The sequence below is a fragment of the Aspergillus candidus genome (genome assembly GCF_002847045.1).
Source record: "Aspergillus candidus strain CBS 102.13 unplaced genomic scaffold BDW47scaffold_37, whole genome shotgun sequence".
Taxonomy (NCBI): Eukaryota; Fungi; Ascomycota; class Eurotiomycetes; order Eurotiales; family Aspergillaceae; genus Aspergillus; species Aspergillus candidus.
In genome coordinates, this window is record NW_020194042.1 from 1 (window position 1) to 18,941 (window position 18,941).

The 18,941-nt window shown below is 53.3% G+C and overlaps 7 protein-coding genes across 7 annotated transcripts; 4 read left to right on the forward strand and 3 right to left on the reverse strand.

Moving 5' to 3' along the window:
- Nucleotides 1-4,111: 4,111 nt before the first annotated feature.
- On the forward strand, nucleotides 4,112-7,627 carry pdeB (3',5'-cyclic-nucleotide phosphodiesterase PDE2). The gene is made up of 5 exons (XM_024819215.1): nucleotides 4,112-4,469; nucleotides 4,522-5,131; nucleotides 5,196-5,258; nucleotides 5,309-5,475; nucleotides 5,534-7,627. Exons 1-5 carry the CDS (start codon nucleotides 4,265-4,267, stop codon nucleotides 7,507-7,509), a joined length of 3,021 nt encoding a protein of 1,006 aa, XP_024670207.1. The 5' UTR covers nucleotides 4,112-4,264; the 3' UTR covers nucleotides 7,510-7,627.
- A 63-nt stretch (nucleotides 7,628-7,690) lies between these two features.
- BDW47DRAFT_108939 (uncharacterized protein) lies at nucleotides 7,691-8,347 on the forward strand. Its single transcript, XM_024813345.1, has one exon. It carries the CDS (start codon nucleotides 7,745-7,747, stop codon nucleotides 7,967-7,969), a length of 225 nt encoding a protein of 74 aa, XP_024670208.1. The 5' UTR covers nucleotides 7,691-7,744; the 3' UTR covers nucleotides 7,970-8,347.
- Nucleotides 8,348-8,369: 22 nt separating this feature from the next.
- On the reverse strand, nucleotides 8,370-9,306 carry BDW47DRAFT_108940 (SelT/SelW/SelH family protein). Its single transcript, XM_024813347.1, has 3 exons — nucleotides 9,165-9,306; nucleotides 8,869-9,055; nucleotides 8,370-8,743 (listed from the first exon to the last, which is right to left on the reverse strand). Exons 1-3 carry the CDS (start codon nucleotides 9,240-9,242, stop codon nucleotides 8,535-8,537), a joined length of 474 nt encoding a protein of 157 aa, XP_024670209.1. The 5' UTR covers nucleotides 9,243-9,306; the 3' UTR covers nucleotides 8,370-8,534.
- Nucleotides 9,307-9,505: 199 nt separating this feature from the next.
- On the reverse strand, nucleotides 9,506-10,435 carry BDW47DRAFT_108941 (guanine nucleotide-binding protein subunit gamma). The gene is made up of 3 exons (XM_024813348.1): nucleotides 10,211-10,435; nucleotides 10,081-10,138; nucleotides 9,506-10,021 (listed from the first exon to the last, which is right to left on the reverse strand). The coding sequence occupies exons 1-3, from the start codon at nucleotides 10,360-10,362 to the stop codon at nucleotides 9,959-9,961; spliced, it is 273 nt and encodes a 90-aa protein (XP_024670210.1). The 5' UTR covers nucleotides 10,363-10,435; the 3' UTR covers nucleotides 9,506-9,958.
- A 696-nt stretch (nucleotides 10,436-11,131) lies between these two features.
- tif32 (putative eukaryotic translation initiation factor 3 subunit EifCa) lies at nucleotides 11,132-15,119 on the forward strand. Its single transcript, XM_024817678.1, has 3 exons — nucleotides 11,132-11,441; nucleotides 11,584-11,808; nucleotides 11,878-15,119. Exons 1-3 carry the CDS (start codon nucleotides 11,400-11,402, stop codon nucleotides 14,749-14,751), a joined length of 3,141 nt encoding a protein of 1,046 aa, XP_024670211.1. The 5' UTR covers nucleotides 11,132-11,399; the 3' UTR covers nucleotides 14,752-15,119.
- A 675-nt stretch (nucleotides 15,120-15,794) lies between these two features.
- Nucleotides 15,795-17,560, reverse strand: BDW47DRAFT_108943 (uncharacterized protein). Its single transcript, XM_024813349.1, has 2 exons — nucleotides 16,507-17,560; nucleotides 15,795-16,417 (listed from the first exon to the last, which is right to left on the reverse strand). Exons 1-2 carry the CDS (start codon nucleotides 17,238-17,240, stop codon nucleotides 15,814-15,816), a joined length of 1,338 nt encoding a protein of 445 aa, XP_024670212.1. The 5' UTR covers nucleotides 17,241-17,560; the 3' UTR covers nucleotides 15,795-15,813.
- A 173-nt stretch (nucleotides 17,561-17,733) lies between these two features.
- On the forward strand, nucleotides 17,734-18,651 carry BDW47DRAFT_108944 (peptide alpha-N-acetyltransferase complex B subunit NAT3). The gene is made up of 3 exons (XM_024813350.1): nucleotides 17,734-17,928; nucleotides 18,016-18,247; nucleotides 18,342-18,651. Exons 1-3 carry the CDS (start codon nucleotides 17,760-17,762, stop codon nucleotides 18,511-18,513), a joined length of 573 nt encoding a protein of 190 aa, XP_024670213.1. The 5' UTR covers nucleotides 17,734-17,759; the 3' UTR covers nucleotides 18,514-18,651.
- Nucleotides 18,652-18,941: the final 290 nt, after the last annotated feature.

An 18,941-nucleotide genomic window follows, 5' to 3' on the forward strand; every position in this document is an offset into this window, starting at 1 on the left:
TTTTTTCCTTCTTGTTGGGACCGTTCTGGCATTTAAAAATGGGGTTTTGGATTTGCCAATAGCGTTGTTTTTCTTTTCAATCAGAGGGCTTTCCATTTGTTTTCTATATGCCCATGCACTAGCTGACCAACCTGCTTTCCATGTACTTTTGCTTGACTTGACTTGACTTCACCTCGAAATCTCAAACGACTTTATTCTTTCTTTCTATTTTTTTATTATTTTAAACTTTTCTTATCCTCGGCTTTTGAGATACACATGACGGTACACTCAGACCAAGCACAGCCCCCCTGGGGATGGCGGTGCGGAACCAAGACCCAAGCGGAGCGGGGCCGGCGTTTTCATTCCATTTCCTTTTCTGAATCTCGCATGCAATGCAGAATCCATTACATATACGATTGGGAATTTCGCACCCCCATCACACTCGCTAGCTGCATGTTTGCGACTTGTAAGCAGGCTTGGAATGAATGCGGGGTAAGGGTGTAGTGTAGTGTAGTGTAGTGTAGTGTAGTGCAGTATATTATCTCTGTACATGGATAGGTGGGTAGATATGTAGGTGCCTAGCTTGATTCATTCAGCCCCGTGCCGAAGTATAGCCTAGGCAGGGGAGTCAGTAGAGGAGTCGGTAGAGGAGTCGGTAGCTGGGTGGTTGGTTGATATTGAAGAAAGAAAGAGAAAGAGAGAGACGATCTAGACCGTACCGCGGAATCAATTACCTGTTTTGTTAGTAGTTGGCAGTAGTTAATAGTTAGTATTGGGGGTAGTTATATCCGTGCAACATCTGACACCGGAGTTCAGTCGGACCTGACCAGGTTTGGTTCTTTTCTACAGGGTTGCTTTGCAGGGGGGTACCACATTATATGGGATTATACTTTCGGGGTGGGTGGTATAGTTGAGGGATGCTTATAGGTGTATATATGATAAGCTGTATATATTCGAGTAAAACGACTGGATCAATAAGAATATACAATATATATGGTATCAATGGTTGAATTCTATACAATCGAGAGTACTGAAAAGGCAGGAGATTGAATAGCCTGGTGAATACTAACAATGAGGACTCGTGATTCTCGACCGAAAGCGGAAAATGAAAACGAGCATCAATATTTCCGTTTACTGGTGATTGGTTGATTGTCCGTTAGTCCCCTACCTCTACCTCCAGTATTCTAGAACAATACTACCAAGTATCTACCCAAGGTACCTATCCTTGCAGGAAACACCTGGATCCTTTCTTCAATATTTTCTTGTATTATTTACCGGTAAGGTATGAACTTTGTTGTCTGTGGAGTTATCCATCATATCAGGGTGTTATGAGTTGTGCTTGCTTTTATACTCATGCATAATACTGTGGTTATTTTGTAGTAGATAATATTACAACCAAGGTTAGTACTATACAGGGATGTGGTGTCTTCCCCGATCCCTGTCGCTGCTAACCTTAACGAGCTGGGGCATCGCCACGGTGGTCTCAAGTGAGATCATGACATTGGTAGCCTGACTAATGATTTACTAATGTCACTTGTGGTAGGATGATAGATGGATGGAGGTGTCGACGTCAATGTGTTTGAGATTGCCACCTGGATGGATTCTTCAACAGTAGAGTGATGTTACACATGGATAGTAGGATATAGTTCTGATGAGAGTTGTTAAATCTGACAATATTTATTTTTTTCATAATCAGTATGTTTTGATAAATTTCCTATAATATTATAATGTCAGATCTACAGATCGTACCGGACTTCTAATGAACTAGTGGCGGTTCATAAGCATGGCATAACCTCTTCTTCTCGGGAGGAAGATAATCGACTCGACAATGAGATTCAGTGTGAAACGCGGGGATATCAGTACTAGAACCTACTCTTACTCTCCTCCCAATCTGAGGGAGAGTATCATACTGTAAATACCGATCGAATACTACCAATCACATCGCACCTGAATCATGCCGTCCACATCATTCTCGCCATTTCTTCTGGAAAAGCCGCCGGGGCTGAAAAGGAAACTAATGAGATCGCTTGCTTAAGCGTCATTGGACCCCACTTTTCTCCGCTCACTTTATCTTTCTTTTTTTTTTCTTTACTATTTTCCTCTTCGATTTTGATTCTTTTCCTTGCTTTTCGTTTAGAATAGATCTTTCGTTTTAGGCTCGTTTCTTGTCTTTCCTATTGTCGTCTATGGTTTTTATACATCATTACCGTTACAATGATTATGAGAGTAGGACTAATTATCATTTGTATAATATATGTTGTCGATTCCGTCGAGGTTCTAGCCCCTTTCCTTACAGGTGGCTGTATTACCGGTATCAATCATGTAAGATACCTCGATCATCAATCGATATAGATAATAGAATACATTCTCAAAATGATAATAGTAGAATATCACCATGGGATAGACTGGATCGACCTAGAGTCTCATGACTGACCATTCAGATATCTCAGGTGTACGAATATTATCTTCGTCCAGGTAGAGATCCTGCGAGGCTACCCAGATAAGAGAGTTCGGTAACGGGAATACCACCGAGTCTCTGACGACGCCCGCAGCCGTGCCGCGACCTTCTGGAAGTTTGGAAGAAAAGTCCAAGTCTAACGAAGACAGAACTCTCTTCCACTCAGTTACTTAATATACTCTTCTTTTTACATCTTTCTTTCTTTCTATTCTCTCTATTGATTAATTCTATTCGATTGTTTTATTCGATTTGACTCTATTTTCTCTAATTATTCGATCCTTGCTTCCCTAACGAACTGCATCTCCACTCTTCAGCTATACGTGATTTTTCTCCCTCTCTCTCCATCTCTTCCATCTCCCTCCACTTTTTTTTTTCTCTCCCTTTTACAACCACTCTCCTGGATTTAGCTTTCCTCCTTTCCTTTACACCTTTCTTTCCTTGACCCTTCTTTTTTGACTTTTGATCTCTTCATGTTTAGTATTTTTTTTTTTTTTTACTCTAGATTCTTATCTTGATCCTCTCTTTTCCTCTTCTTTCCTCTCCTTTGTCTGACAACCACCGTCGTCATCTTCTTCTCCCTCAGCGCAGTCTGCCCCCTCTTCTTCCTCCCCTCGATCGATTCGACGGTATCTCTCTCTCTCGAGTCTGTTAATCCTCGACTGACCCTCGCCCTCTGTAATTTATTGGGTCCCCGGGATTTCTTTCTTCTTTGTCTCTTCTTGCTCTCATTCATCTGGGTCAACCAGTCGGGTCTCATCCCCTTATTCTCTCTCTCTCTCACTCTCTCTCTTCTTTAACCTTTTCCCTTTTTTCCTTTCTCTCTTTCTGTTTTTCTTTTTTTTTTTTTTTCCTCTCTCCCATTTTTGCCTTCCAAGATCTCCTCCCCTACAGCCACCACCCCGACCATTCCGCCCGTGTCACCACCAAATCCCTCCCCCCGATCGAATCACTTCCTCCCTCTCCACCTCCCTGTCTTGTGTCATCACACCTTCTCCTTCGGCCCTATCGGTGGCCCACCATGACTTCCTGAGATTCCTCACCTGGGTCTCGTTGTTTCTATCCCTCCTCTCGGTTGGTCGAGGCGATTTCGTCACCGTGGGGACACTTGCGCCCGCCGGCTCACTTAGATTCTCGGGCACCATTTGCCCCGGTGGAGAGACTAGGTTAGCCGTGACCACGTTGCCAACGTAGTCGCTGGACTGCACGAGAGCTCTGGATGCTCTTCGACCCTTTGATTTCCGATCGATCCTTTCTCCCGTCTTCATCCCGACGGTGAGTTGGCCCCCCCCCGTACCCGCCGACGGCGTGTGTGGCGGTCGCAGACCGTGGGTCTGGGAGACCAACGTGCGCTACAAGGTTCGGGAGGTCTGGACCAGTGGATTGGGCGCCGGAGCGACAAGTCGCAATAGACAGCTCAGTCTCGATCGCCGTTGCGGCCAACACGCCGAGGTTTGCGCGTCTGGTTTGGTCTGGTGTGATCGTCGTCCGATCTGGCTGTCCTCTGGTTGCCTGCCCGTCCATCTCAAGCCCCGACTGTCCCGGCCGGCCATCGTTGCCCTCGTCTCCTATCTCCCTATCTGCGTCGCCTGCATCGCCTATCCCTCAATCGAACCCGAGTCGCTGATTGCAGTTAGACATACCCTAGATCTCTCCTTTACCCGCTGCCGGTCATTCGCCCCCCGTCTCCGATCTTTCACTCCGGCCCGACCCCCGGCATCCTCTGTTCAACCCGTAGCAGCCTTATGAGACCGATTCTAGATCAACTATATCTTTCCTTCTCTCGCTTCTGACCCGTCACCTCCCGTTGGAGCCGAGTGTCTTCATTTCATGGGCGTCCCAGATCCAACCGGCATCATGGATCCAATCGAATGCTCTGCCGTCTACATCGATCATCGCGTAACATCGGAGCGATGGGTGCACCAGAGGTCGTCGGATGCCTCGGCGGCCTCATCAGCTAGCGATTTCCTACTACCGGACGAGCCAGAGTCACTACGGGAGGACGTGGAGCTCCTGTTGGAAGTCAGCAAGCGGAGTACGTCTCCTTCTCCCCCCTCCCCTTCGCTTGGTGCGCTAACCCGTCATAGTATATCTTTGCTATGCTGGTCCATCCCTCGCGACAACCCTGGCTGAAATCAGTGACCGGGCGCACGTGGACTGCACCCCCATCTTCGCGTTCTTCGATGTCGACCTCAACACGGAAGAGGCCGGCCTTGCGCGACGCAAGAGCAGTCGCGGTTCGTGGTCTGATATGTCGCCGCCGTCCCCGTCGTCCATGCGTCGCGGGTTCACCTTCTCCACGCAATCCGCCGGATCGTACGACTTGAAGCTGCTCTCCGGCTTGTCGGCCGATATCCAAGTCCAAGAATCGGCGAATCTCATCATCCCGGTAGCCATCCTGCGCGCACCCCCTACTCGCTCTCTATCTCCCACCAGCGCCCCCATGGCCCAGCAATTTCCCCAGGGGGGGACTCCCGCCCCCCAGCACATCTCCAAATGCATCGATGCCGGTGCCGTCGACGTTCTATCCGCTCCGTTGGTTCGAGACCGGATACAAGGTCTGACCGTCCATGTCTATCGAGCCCACAAGTCGGCCGTCAGAGAACAGTCTCGCTTTTTGTCCAAGAAGAAACTCCGAAAACACTCATGGGTCGGCGTCAGTGCCGAGCAACCGTATTCCTACCTTCGGGAAGCAATGTAGGCTTTTTTCTCCCAACCAGCGGTTCTGATTGAGTCCCAAAATCCATACTGACCTCGGCAGGGTTTCGAAACTGATGAAAGGTATCTGCAACCCCGAGGAGACCATTGAGGAGTTTCAAGACCGGTATGCAGCGCCTCTCCCTGGTATCATTTCACAGACTGACGGCGGCACAGGGAGTTGGATGTTACACCGGAACGCGTGCAGGTCGTCAAGGAGCAGATCGGAAAGTGGGAATTCACGGCCCACGAGTTTTCCGACGATGAACTTGTGTTGGGTGCTTTTGAGATGCTCCAACATGCTTTTACGATTCCTGATCTGGAGGAGTGGAAGCTCCCTCCTGGTAAGTAATGGGACCCTCGAGTTGCATTGTTGGCGGGCTGGCTGACCAGTTCGATCAGGTGAACTCCGAACGTTTCTCCTTGCGTGCCGCGCCTCTTACAATTCCTTCGTCCTCTACCACAACTTTCGACATGCCATCGATGTGTTGCAGTCCATCTTCTGCTTCCTCCTGCACGTCGGTGCGTTGCCGCCGTATGAAGATATCCCCCAAGATGTCGAGTCAAAAAGCCCGATCGCATCCCTTCTCACCCCCTTCGACACCCTCACCCTGCTGATATCGGCAATCGGCCACGACGTCGGCCATCCGGGTGTGAACAACTTTTTCCTGGTCAAGCTTAACGCCCCGCTCGCCCAACTCTATAATGACAACTCGGTCCTGGAAGCCTTCCACTGCGCCGCATTCTCTCAGATCCTGCGCCGTTACTGGCCTGCTGCCTTCAAGGATCGGCAACTCCGCAAGCTCCTGATCAGCTCCATCTTAGCGACGGACATGGGCGTGCATCAGAAATTCATGGAGCGGCTCGGGTCGCTCCAGGAGAAGTTCGTCGATAACAACCGGACCGTCGATGGCTGGAAGCCGCAAGATCTCGATATGTACAAGACCCTCGTCTGCGGGCTACTGATCAAGTGTGCCGACATCAGCAACGTTTCACGACCGTGGGCCGTGGCGGAGAAATGGACTCAGATCCTGCAGGAAGAGTTTGCCCACCAGGGTGAGATGGAGCAGGAAGTCGGGATGGAGACCGCTCTGTTTGGCGGGCCCCCGGAACTGGGGAATATCTTCAAACTGGCGACCGGGCAGATGGGATTCATGACCATTTTCGCGCTTCCGCTCTTCGAGGGCGTCACTCACATCCTCCCGCAGATGCGCTTCACCGTCGAGCACACCCGGACCAACCACGCCAAGTGGCAGTGTTTGGCCGAACTGGAGAAGAGGAAGTTGTCCCTGGAGGAACCCAGCCGGGCGGACCCACGCATCTCCCCGCGCTCCACGAGCCCGCAGGTGGCGGTCGACCGCAGGCCTTCCACGAAGAGCAGTGGCCCACATACGCCGGACCGAGCATGCCCCTCTGGTGGGGATGGTGCTGCGGATTATTTCGGGTCCGCCAGATCCTCGGTGGTCTCGCGCTCTCCCGGCGATATCAACGAGAACACTATCAAGCCGGTCGTGTCGCCAGATACGCCGGGCCCAGCGATGGACATCACCGGGAGTTCCCTCCCAGCGTCCCGCAAGTCTTCCAGCGCGGTCCCCGATCTCACCATGGTTTCCATCGCAGGCGCGTCCCCACGACGGAGCGCACAAGCCGTGGAAGAGGGCTTTTCCCTGGGCGACCCAGGCGTCATGGCCGCGGTCTGCCACACCGACATGCCCCCAACAGGGTACGAACCCCAAGCACCGTCTTCCACGCGCGACTTCTCTCTAGAAGAAGAGAGCGGAGAACGAGCCAGCAGCTCCCGCAACGGCCCACCAAGCTACCGCCGCCACCACGCCAACACAAACTCCTCCGGCCGCGCCCCACCATCCAACTCGCAGCGCAACAGCTGCACACGGACCCACAGCCTCAGCACCTACAGCAACACCATGACACCCATCTCCCCAGCCACCAACGCAACCAGCTTCCTCAGCGAATACGGCGACGACAAACCCCACGCCCCGGACAGCGCAGAGCCCGACGACAGCGACTTCAGCAGCGCCCACCCCGATTCCTCCATCCAGTACACCGTATCCGACCGAGACGGCAGTAACTTCCAGTCCGGCGACAGCCACACCTCCCACTCCCAGGCAGAAGACTCCGGCAAGAGCCCCGAAGGCCTGTCCATTCCTCCCTCCGGAACGGACCCCGAGCACGGCGGCAGCGGCAGCCCGACCCTCTCCGCGACGCCGACAGGGAGTCACGGCCCGCCGCCGGACGAACCCCCCAGCGGCGAGACGTCGCCCCGACGACTGATGAAGCGGCGGAGTCGGCTGCGGTTGGCGTTTTGGCGTCGGAGGCCTCATCATTCGCCGCAGCATGAGCTGAGCGGGGAGTCGTGACTATTCTTCTTTTTGATCTTGTTCTTCCTCTATTTCTTTTAGATACCTCGGCTTTGTTACCTACCCTCGGCTATATCTTCAGGTTATTAAGGCGTTTGTTGGATTTCTATCAACCAAGACAGTCAGTCAGGAAGAATCAGAAACAAAAAAAAAAATTTTCTACAAGAAAAAAAGCCAAAGAAAAAAAAAAAAAAAAAAAAAAAACCGCAATGACTGGAAAATAACGAAGCCATGAATGGGGTTAATCTATTTACATTCAGCTTATGAACTCGTCACGATACATTGGGTTTTTTACTTGCTTGCTTCATGGTCAGGCTGGAGAATTGTGTTTGCTATTTGCGAATCTCGGCTGGAGTGTTGGTGGGAGATAGGAGTTTCTTTCTACATTCTTCATTATTTATTCTTTTTTTTTTTCTACTTCTACTTTGGTTTATTGATTGGAGGTGGTGAGGTTTACTGATTGATCCCCGTGTACGATATGGGATTGGGGAGTTTGATCAAGTGAAGTTACCATGAGTGGACAGCGACAGTGGACTGAACTGAACAGTGGATATGGTATGATATGATATGCTTTCGATATCGACATTTACAAAATGAGATGAGCGGCCTCCACTGGAAAGATCCTCAGTGGAAGCCAGGAAGAGCTTGTTGAAGAATTGAATTGTTTGCGTGAACTGGGTATAGGATTGGATTGGACTGGATTGGATTGGACAGGACAGGACAGGACGGGACAGGAACACACCGATTAAATTAGAGTGGGGGGCGTGAATGGCGTTGAGCTGGGTGGTCTTGGACCTACTTTTGGAGTAATTACTTTTTTAACATTTTATTTACCTATATTATTTTTCATTTGATTGATTGGTTGTTATCTTGACTCGATGGATATATCTAGATCAGACGTCTACATATATCTGCAAGTGCGGATAGCATTTGACGATAGGATAGAAACATGAACAGGATATATAATATGTTAACAGCCAAGACATCACAGTTTATACAGAGAATATAGGTAGGACAAAGATCAATCACCGACAGTCAGTACACTCTTCTTTTTTCTCCGCCGATTCTGCAGTAGGACCCGTTGCACCAGCAGCACCAGCAGCAGCAGTATCACCAGTAGTAGCAGTAGTAGGAACAGCAGTAGAAGAAGCCCCCCTCAAAGCCCTATCCGTGTGCCCCAAGTCCCTCTGCGGATCAATCACGTTCCTCACGAGGGATTTGAGCGTTTTGACCTCTGTTGTATGGCATTAACTTCTTTCTATACATAGTATAGCAAAACAAAACACCGATGGTAATATCATCATCGTGAAAGAGGGGAGGAAGGAAAGAAAGAAAGAAAGAAAGAAAGAAGACACATACCAGGGAACCCCCCATCCCGCTTCCTATCCCAGAGGAGCGTTTCCTGCACTTCTCCAGGTTGACCCTCAGACTGGGGGTCCTCGACAGGATAGTAGAAGAGGGTGATTGCGAATAACCCCCCCGTAGCAGGGACGAGGGCGACTTCGCCTAGTTGGGTGGAGAAGGTGGAGAGGAGTTCTTGGGCGAACTATCCTTCTTATTAGTGTTGTCGTTTGGTATAGTATTGAGATTGGTAGTTGGGGGGTTAGGGAGAGGGGTGTGTTTTGATGTTGTTTGAGGTGGGTGGGGAGACATACATATGCGGCGCGTAGCATCCATTTGCACTGGGTGCAGTATTGGATTGTTATGCGGGGGTTGTTGATTTGGGTTGTCATTTTATATCATATATATGTTATATTTTAGAATATCAGAAATTTTATGTGATGTGGGGGAAGAAAGAGTGTTTGTGAGTGTGTGAAGATAGAGTAGGATAGATTGGTAGATGGGGAAAGGTGTGATGATGTCAGCGTCGGGTTTAGTTGATTACTACATCGTGCATCTCAGTCAGTCCCTCTCCGCACATCGTGCGCTTATTCTCCGTCAAACCATTGCATTCGAGTGATCACGTTGTACGATATTACACGGTCTGATTACAAGATTCTTAGTTTTGAGATATTTTATTCTGACTAGTCACTGACAAAGGAAATAGGGTAATAATCCAGAGAATAATTTTCACATGGCAAGATAAGATGAACATGAATGGAAATATGAAAAGAAAAGAAAAGAAAAAAAAAAGGTAAAATAAGAACCACACATTAATGTAATTCAAGAACACACAGTATTAGTGTAATCCAAGGAAGAATAAGAATCGTCATGTCTTGATTGTTGCGTCCCGAAGTATGCCGGCCAGCGCGTCTTCGGTGGTCTGAGCCTGACATCGCGCATCTTCCTAGACGATTGAATCTGCCAGTCGATCGATGGAGAGAAGCCGAGAAAAGACATGAACGAAAAGGAAGAAGAAGAAGAAAGATTAAGTAGAAGTCATCGCGATAGGGATATCAATGAATCGGCGGTAGACAGCCGATCGGAGGTGAAATGGACATGAACGGCATTACATGACCGTGCAGCAGCCGCCCTGCTGTTGGGGAGCGTAGGGATCCTCACGCTTGTCGACCTGATATGTGTTAGTGGTGGGCGATGCGGTGGTGGAGGAGGAGGAGGAGGAGGACAGACCTGGCCCCATACGGATGGTACCATAAAGTCGCGCGTGTTGTTGCAGTAGTTGATCAAACTGGGAATCAATTAGCGATGGAGTCAATCAATGGATAGGAAAGAAGAAGTAAAGAAAAGAAGAAACACATACGAAAGGGCCGCCTCGGAGACCTTCACCCGAGGACGGTCCAGATCCTCCTTCAGACGGGTGTTGAGTTCGGTAAGACGACGATATTTGAGGTCCGCGACACTTTGCTTCTTGTTCTTGACATCCCCGCCAGATCGCAATTCGTAAGGAGGCATCGTGGGAAGGGCAGGTGGTCGGAAGATTGATTATTGGAGGGGGTAGGAGAAGGAGGAGGGAGGGGGGGGGGGGGGGGGGGGGGGGGGGGGGGGGGGGGGGGGGGGGGGGGGGGGGGGGGAGGGGGAGGGGGGGGGGGGGGGGGGGGGGGGGGGGGGGGGGGGGGGGGGGGGGGGGGGGGGGGGGGGGGGGGGGGGAGATGGAGGGGAGAGAGAGGGAGAATTGAGGGTCGATGGATGCGACCGGACAAGGAGTTGAATGGAAAGGATGGAGTTCCGGTCGGGAGAGAGAGGGATGGCGCGACGGAAGGGGAGGTAAGGGGGAGGGGAAAAGAATTAATGAATTGGATTGAATTGAATTGAATTGAATGGAAGGAATGAAAGAAAGAATGACCGATACGTAGGGAGGAACAGAAGTAATGGATGGGGAGAAAGAAAGAAAGAAAGAGGAGGGAGTGAAAGAGTGAAAGACTGGATCAGGAGAGAGAGGAAAGAACGGAAGAAGAGAGAGAGAGAGAGAGAGAGAGAGAGAATGGAGGTTGAGAGGGAGAGTGGAGAGAGTTGGTTAGGGGGGGATGGGGATACACGCCATTACCGAAATTACAGGGTTGAGTCCCATTCCTGTATTTCTCTCCCTCCCTCTCTCTCTCTCTATCTTGATAGCTGTAGATCTTTTTATTCATGATCGATTATCTCATATATCATATTATATTCTCTATTTTGATAGAATATTATATCGACAGACGTACATTCAATACAGATCGGCCGTGAGTGTAGGTCTGGATATCACGTGACATCGCTTAACCCAAACGGGCCAAACCGGCCAGTGTTTTTTTCCTCTTCTCGCACAGAACGAAAGAGTGAGAGTTGCGAGTTCAAGATAGCCTCAGCCTCTCCCATCTAGGCTTCTTTCGTCGCGTGCCAGCGTCAACCTTTCAGCCTTTCTCATTTTCCTGAGAAGATCAACAGGCTGCCAGCTGTGCCCTTACCGTTCATCTCTAAAATCCCTTGACTCGTTCTCCTCCTGGAGTCTCGCCATCATGCCGCCCCCGCCGCACATCAAGCCTGAGAATGTTCTCAAGGTACGTCTCTACACTTCGATTGGATATACAGATGAAAGGACAGAAAGAAAGAAAGAAAGAAAGAAAGAAAGAAAGAAAGAAAGAAAGAAAGAAAGAAGGAAAGGAAGCAAAAAGGATAGGATAGAGATACTAATGGTTGTAGCGCGCCCAAGAACTCATCGCCGTGGGCCAAACCCCCGCCGCCCTCAATGTCCTCCACGAACATGTCACCTCCAAGAGGACCCGCAATACCCCCATCGTCTCCCTCGAGCCCTTGATGATGCTCTTCGTTGAGCTGTGCGTCGATCTCCGCAAGGGTAAGGCCGCCAAGGATGGTCTCTACCAGTACAAGAACATTGCCCAGAACACCAACGTCGGCAGCATCGAGGTAACGCACACTTTTTTTTTCCCGCCCTTTCTTGGATGAATGAATGGTGCTAATGACGATTCTGGATAGATCGTCCTCAAAAAATTCATCGAACTCGCCGAGAAGAAGGTCACCGAGGCCCAGGCCAAGGCCGACGAGATCCAGTCCTCCCTGGAATCCGCCGCGCCCTCCACCAACGTCGAGGATCTCGAGGCGATCGAGACCCCCGAGACCATCCTCCTGGCCACCGTCTCCGGCGAGCAGTCCCGCGATCGCACCGACCGCGCCGTCGTCACCCCCTGGCTCAAGTTCCTCTGGGAGACCTACCGGACCGTCCTCGAGATCCTCAAGAACAATGCCCGCCTTGAGGTCATGTACCAGAGCACCGCTCTCCAGGCCTTCCAGTTCTGCCTCAAGTACGCCCGCAAGACCGAGTTCCGCCGTCTCTGCGAGCTGCTCCGCAACCACGTCCAGAATGCCGCCAAGTACGCCGCCCAGATGCACGCCATCAACCTCAGCGACCCGGACACCCTCCAGCGTCACCTCGACACCCGCTTCCAGCAGCTCAACGTCGCCGTCGAGCTCGAGCTCTGGCAGGAGGCCTTCCGCTCCATCGAGGACATCCACACCCTGCTCTCCCTCAGCAAGCGCCCCGCCAAGAACGTCATGATGGCCAACTACTACGAGAAGCTCGCCCGCATCTTCCTCGTCTCCGAGAACTACCTCTTCCACGCCGCCGCCTTCAGCCGCTACTTCAACCTGCTGCGCCAGTCCGCCGTCGCCCTCGCCGCCGGCCACGGCTCCCGCAAGGAGAACCCCGCCGTCTCCGAGGCCGAGCTCACCAAGACCGCCTCCTTCGTCCTGCTCTCCGCCCTCGCCATCCCCGTCATCAGCACCTCCCGCTCCCGCGGCGCCCTGGTCGACGTCGACGAGGCCCGCAAGAACAAGAACGCCCGTCTCACCAACCTGCTCGGCATGGCCCAGCCCCCCACCCGCGGCGTCCTCTTCCGCGACGCCCTCAACAAGGGCATGCTCCAGCGCGCCCGCCCCGAGATCCGCGAGCTCTACAACATCCTCGAGGTCGACTTCCACCCGCTCTCCATCTGCAAGAAGATCAACCCCATCCTCCAGCAGATCGGCGCCGACCCCGAGATGGAGAAGTACGTCCTGCCCCTGCAGCAGGTCATCCTCACCCGTCTCTTCCAGCAGCTCTCCCAGGTCTACGACTCCGTCGAGCTCAAGTTCGTCTACGAGCTCGCCCAGTTCCCCGCCCCCTACCAGATCACCCCGGCCATGATCGAGAAGTTCATCATGAACGGCTGCAAGAAGGGTGACCTCGCCATCCGCGTCGACCACCTCGCCGGCGTCCTCACCTTCGACACCGACATCTTCTCCTCCGCCAAGGCCCTGCACGCCGGCTCCGCCGCCGGCTCCGCCGAGGCCGAGGTCGGCTCCATCCAGCGCCTCCAGCACACCCCCGCCGAGATCGCGCGCATGCAGCTCACCCGCCTCGCCAAGACCCTGCACGTCTCGTGCATGTACGTCGACCCGGCCTACCACGAGGCCCGCCTGCAGGCCAAGCGCGCCGCCCACGAGCGCGCCCGCGCCGGGGCCGCCGCCGAGCACGACGACACCCTCGCCCGCCGCCTCGTCATCGAGCGCCGCCGCGAGGCCGCCACCGACGCCCTGCAGCGCAAGCAGCGCGAAGAGGAGACCCGCAAGCGCATCCGCACCCAGCAGCTCCAGGAGGCCGAGAAGCAGCGCCTGCTCGACGAGCAGCGCGAGCGCGAGAAGCGCCGCATCAAGGACGAGCAGGACCGCATCCGCCAGCAGGAGCTCAAGAAGCAGATCGAGGAGCTCAAGAGCGGCGTCAAGGGCATCGACCTCGACGAGCTCGACCTCGACGAGCTCGACGCCAACCGCCTGCGCGCCATCAAGCTGGCCTCGCTCGAGAAGGAGAAGAACGAGCTGCAGGACCGCGTCCGCACCACCGCCAAGCGCATCGACCACCTCGAGCGCGCCTTCCGCCGCGAGGAGCTCAAGCACATCCCCGAGGACTACGAGCGCCAGCAGCAGCACGACCGCGAGCTCCACGACGCCCAGACCGCCGCCACCCTGCGCGAGGCCGAGGCCCACCACCGCGAGGCCGTCGCCCTCAAGCACCGCCTCGGCCGCCTCGTCCCGACCTTCTCCGGCTTCCGCCAGGAGGTCTCCGAGAAGCGCCACGAGGAGTTTGAGCGCCGCCGCAAGGCCGCCGAGCGCGAGTTCGAGGCCAAGAAGCGCCAGCGCGTCAAGGAGGTCCAGGAGCGCCGCCGCCGCGAGCGCGCCGAGCGCGAGGAGGCCGAGCGCCAGCAGGCCGAGGAGGAGGCCCGCCTCCAGCGCGAGGCCGAGGAGAAGGCCACCCGCGACGCCCAGCGTCGCCAGGAGTTGGCCGAGGAGAAGGTCCGCCGCGAGGAGGAGCGTCGCAAGCTCGACGAGATCGCCGCCAAGCAGCGTCAGCGCGAGGAGGAAGCCGAACAGCGCCGCCTGGGTCGGGCCTCCGGCGCCCCCGCCCCCGCCGCCGACCACGGGGCGGGCGCCCCTACCGAGCGGGTGGCCCCGCGCCTCAACCTGGCCCCCCGGACGGGTGGTGCCGGCGCGAGCTGGCGCGAGCGCCAGGCCGCCAAGGAATCCGCCCCTGCTGCCCCCGCCGAGTCCGAGCCCGCCCGCGCCCCTGCGGCGCCCGAGGCCCGTCCGGAGGAGGCCGCCGCGCCGCCCGCGCGCCGCCCCGGTGGTTACGTGCCGCCGCACCTCCGTGGTGCCGGCGGAGCCGCCCCATCGACGCCCCCTCCCGCCTCCCCGTCGCCGCGTCCCTCTCGCAGCGAGACCCCTCCCGCCCCAGAGTCGCGTCCTGCCCCGGAGTCGCGTCCCGCCGCGGGTGGCTCCAAGTGGGTTCCCCGGTGGAAGCAGCAGCAGGGCCAGTAAATCGTCCATCTGAGATTATAATTTCAAGGGACGAAATGTCACAAAAAACAAAACCAAGGAAACGAGAACCGAACGACCGTAAAGAGAGGGAAAAGTTTAGTTAAATTTTTCTGTGTCTCTTTCATTTTCATTTTTGTCTGATTTGATCTGATCCGATGTGATCTGATATTTCAATCTTTTTCCTTCCGTGTTTTTCTTTTTTTTCGTCAATCTTGATGTCCTGTCCTACTATTTTGTTAGCATTGCCTCATTTAGTATTTCTTTCATTCTCATTATCGTGGTTATCTATTTGTTTATTGTTCTATTTCTCCTTGAGTCCTAAGTAAGTGGTATATAGGATGTCTATCTGTCTACCTATTGGATCTCGGGGGGGGGGGGGGTGGGTATAGTAGGTATTGTAGGGATTTATCGTCCGGTTTCTTTTATAATCTAATTTATGTTTATTATTGAATGCCTTGTTTACATTTTTACCTTTGAAAAGATAAGTAGTAGGTAGTCCGCTGTTAGTAGCAGCAGCAGCAGTAGTAGTGGTAGTAATAGAAGAAGAAGGGGAAGAAGGAAAGCTATACTGATGATGCTGTATAAACTGTTCAATACAGTAGTCAGTAGCATCTGTGCCCATGGAGCTAACTTGACTGACGACTTTGATACTAAACAACATAGCGGGATCTATCTAAATGTATGTATGGATGTATATAATATAGTATATACTGACAGAAAAGTGGCACGGAAACAGAAAGAACATGCAAAAAAGAAAAGATAAATGAGAGATAAGAAAATCAGACAGACAGACAGACAGACAGACACAAGAAGACAAATAAAAGGGGTATGTACTATGTATGTATAGATGTAGTATAGTATGTAGTATGTAAGGGTGAAAAAAAAGGCCAATATCAACCTCACATATACAGACGGACAGGTAGACGAACGGTTGAAAAAATCGTTTCCAACTTTTAGCCAACCACAATATGGGAAAGCGCCAAGGCCAAAGAGAGAGAGAGAGAGAGAGAGAGAGAGAGAGAGAGAGAGAGAGAGAGAGAAAGAGAGAGAAAAAGGGACAAGTTAAGCAGCAGCAACCTCCCCCCCGGCAGCAGCAGCCCCAAACAACCTCTCCCTCCACTCGCCACAGACAGCCTCAAAGCCACTGACGACGTCTCCGCACTCCCTGCCGGCAGTGCGTTCGCGGATGCGGGTGTCCCAGTCGCCCTTTTCGATCCAGCGGGTTCCCTCCTCGCGCGCTTCGTCCTCGCGGCGGAGGTCGGCGACGAGTTCGCGCGCGGAACGCAGTCGGCGCGAGGCGGTCGCTGTTAGCTGGCGGGATTCGTAGAGGGTGTCGCTTAGGCTGCGCAGGGAGAGGGTGATGTCTGAGGTTTGGGCGATGAGGGTTTGGAGGGAGACGAGGGGGTTGTGGGCGGGGGTGGTTGGGCGGGAGGATATGGTGGTGGTGGTTGTGGTGCTGGAGGGGCGGGAGGGGCGGTTCTGGTCGGCGGGAAAGGGGTAGGGGAGGGTGGGGAGGAGTTCGTCGTCGATCAGGGGGATGAGGGCGTCGATTGCGTCGGCGGAGAGGAGCGGAAAGGGGGAGAATAGGAGGGGGTGGGTTAGGGTTTGGAGCGCTCGGGTTTGGTGGGTAAGATGTGAAGTGATGGAGGAGTGTGCGGTGATGAGTCTGATTGCATTGTTTGTTAATTAGTGGACTGGATGGGAATTCACCGGCGGTATGGTCATAGAAGATAGAATAAAGGGGGAGGGACGTACCTCATGGCATTATTTTCCACCCCGCTCTGGCCTCCAAGATCCTGCAACGCCGTCACAGCCCGAGCAATGACATGGTCATTCTCACTCCCGTTATTCTCGAGGCCCCTTCTCGCGAGACTCTCCACCTCCGCCATCTGGCTCTCCAAACCGGGCGAGATATCCGCGGACTCGTCGAGGTCAGAGTCATTGCCATAGTCGGAGCCGTCGTAGTGCGACTCATGGCGACGATGTTGTCGGTGGGAGGCGGGGCCGCCGTTGCGGGCTTTAGGCTTTGGGGGCTGCAGGGAGCCTCGTTCGGAGTCGTAGCCGGACGAGGGGGTCCTGGCGCCGACCATGTGGTAGCCATCTTCGGAGTCGCTGGTCGCTGCCGCATGCTGGGTATGATGATCCGCGGGAATGTTCTCCATCTCCTGCCCCGAGACGTATCCGTAGCCACTCTCTTCGGCTTCCCAGGCGTCGGCTAGCTCGTCGGCCAGATTGCCCAGCCCTCCTCCCCCACCATCGCCGCCGGCGGCGGCGTCAGCGGCGTCGCCGAAGTCGCCGGACATCCGCTGGGATCCGTTCATGGTGTGAGAGAGGTGGTTTTGATGACGAGGGGATTGGAGGGGACTGTGTGAGAACCCATTGGAGGTGTAGACACCGGGGGAGATGGGGGAGTCGAGGTCGAGGTTCGAGGATCGACTGCGATTGTGGCGGTGAGATATGCTCAGGGGAGAGGGTGGGATGGCGGGCATTTTTTATTCTGATTCCGAATATAGTATGACAACTGGTTAGGTAAGAAAATTGACGATGTCATGCAGTTCAGAGCATCAACCACGAGATCCAAGGAGAATGGATGGATTTATGTTATGATTGGTAAATTGGCATCTGCAAGTCCTGATGGAGATATCGGCAAGGGGGGGGGAAGAAGTAGAAGGCACCGAGGGGGATTAAGCTGTTTCACAGTTTCCAAGCCGACTGCAGCACGATCGCATCACCGGGATGCTTTCTATCCAACTAAACAAGATGCCAAGGGTAAAAGAACAGGACAGTATGGAGTAAGACTGGAGAGAAATGAAACCATGGATTGGATCAGGATCAAACCATGAATGGATTCATTATTCCTGTCTTCGATTTATGAACAGCTGAGTCAGAAAACAGCACAAGTCCCGTGACCGTCCAAGCCCCAATCGGGAATTTTGAGCTCCGTTTCTTTCCCCACGTTTGTCAGTTCAGCTTCAGCTTCATCTCCAATTCAGCACTCAATTCACACCATGAGTTCAATCCGGCGCATGTCGCCCCTCGACATCTTCAACCTCAACCAGACCAACCTCGACCCCCTGACCGAGAACTATGACCTCGGTTTCTACCTCAACTACATGATGCGCTGGCCGTCGCTCTTCAGCGGGGTGACGGACCGGCGGGATGGGATTGTTGGATATAGTACGTATTACTCTCTTACATATACGGTATATATACATATATATACAGTATTAAATATGTGTGAAGTATATAATGTTAACAAATCAGTCATGGGCAAGCTCGAAGAACAACACCCCTCCATGCGTCACTCGGAACACTACACCCCCTGGCACGGCCACATCACCGTGCTGACCGTTGCGCCCGCCTGGCGCCGACTCGGCCACGCGCGCCGTCTGACCGAGCGGCTCGAGAGCGGCTCCGATATCAACGACGCTTGGTTTGTGGATCTTTATGTGCGGGCGGGCAATAAGATCGCGGTGGATATGTACAAGGGGATGGGGTATGTTTCCTCCTCCTCTCATCTATCTATCTATCTACTGGATAGAATGCTAGCTGGCACATGTCTATATGCGAGATATGACTAACGGAAACAGATACTCCGTCTTCCGCAGAGTCGTCAATTACTACAGTGACGATCCATCGGGAATGTCCGAATCGGGCGAGGATGCCTACGACATGCGCAAGCCGTGTAGTCGGGATAAGAAGCTGGAGCATGTGAGGGAGAAGGGGGAGGACTTTTTGGTGAACCCGGAGGATGTGTCTTAGTTTAGTTGGGTGGAGCGGGGAGTGGTTTTAGCATTGGGAGTTTGGTTCTTTTGGGATTCCGAGCATAATTTAGAATTTATATATACATGGCATCATTTGGCATTATTTGGCATTATATAGGAGTGTGTCTATGTTTGGGTGTTTGTGATGCCTGCGGTGTGTAACTTGATGTATGTACCACGGAGTGGTTGTATGTTCTATTATTTAGCCATGTTTCTGACTGTTGGCCGATGGGCCAGTAGATATACCTGGTTGTGACCAGGATGCGCCTAGTTGGCTGTTCAAAACCACGCCGGCCGTAATTTCGACCATGCACATGTCCTGTCTATGACCAGCCGCTGCCAAGGCAGGCTCATCCTGGTTCATCTCCTCGCTATCGGTGGAGCAGGCTTTGGTAGAGCGCACAGGAAGATCGAAAGCGATCCGTA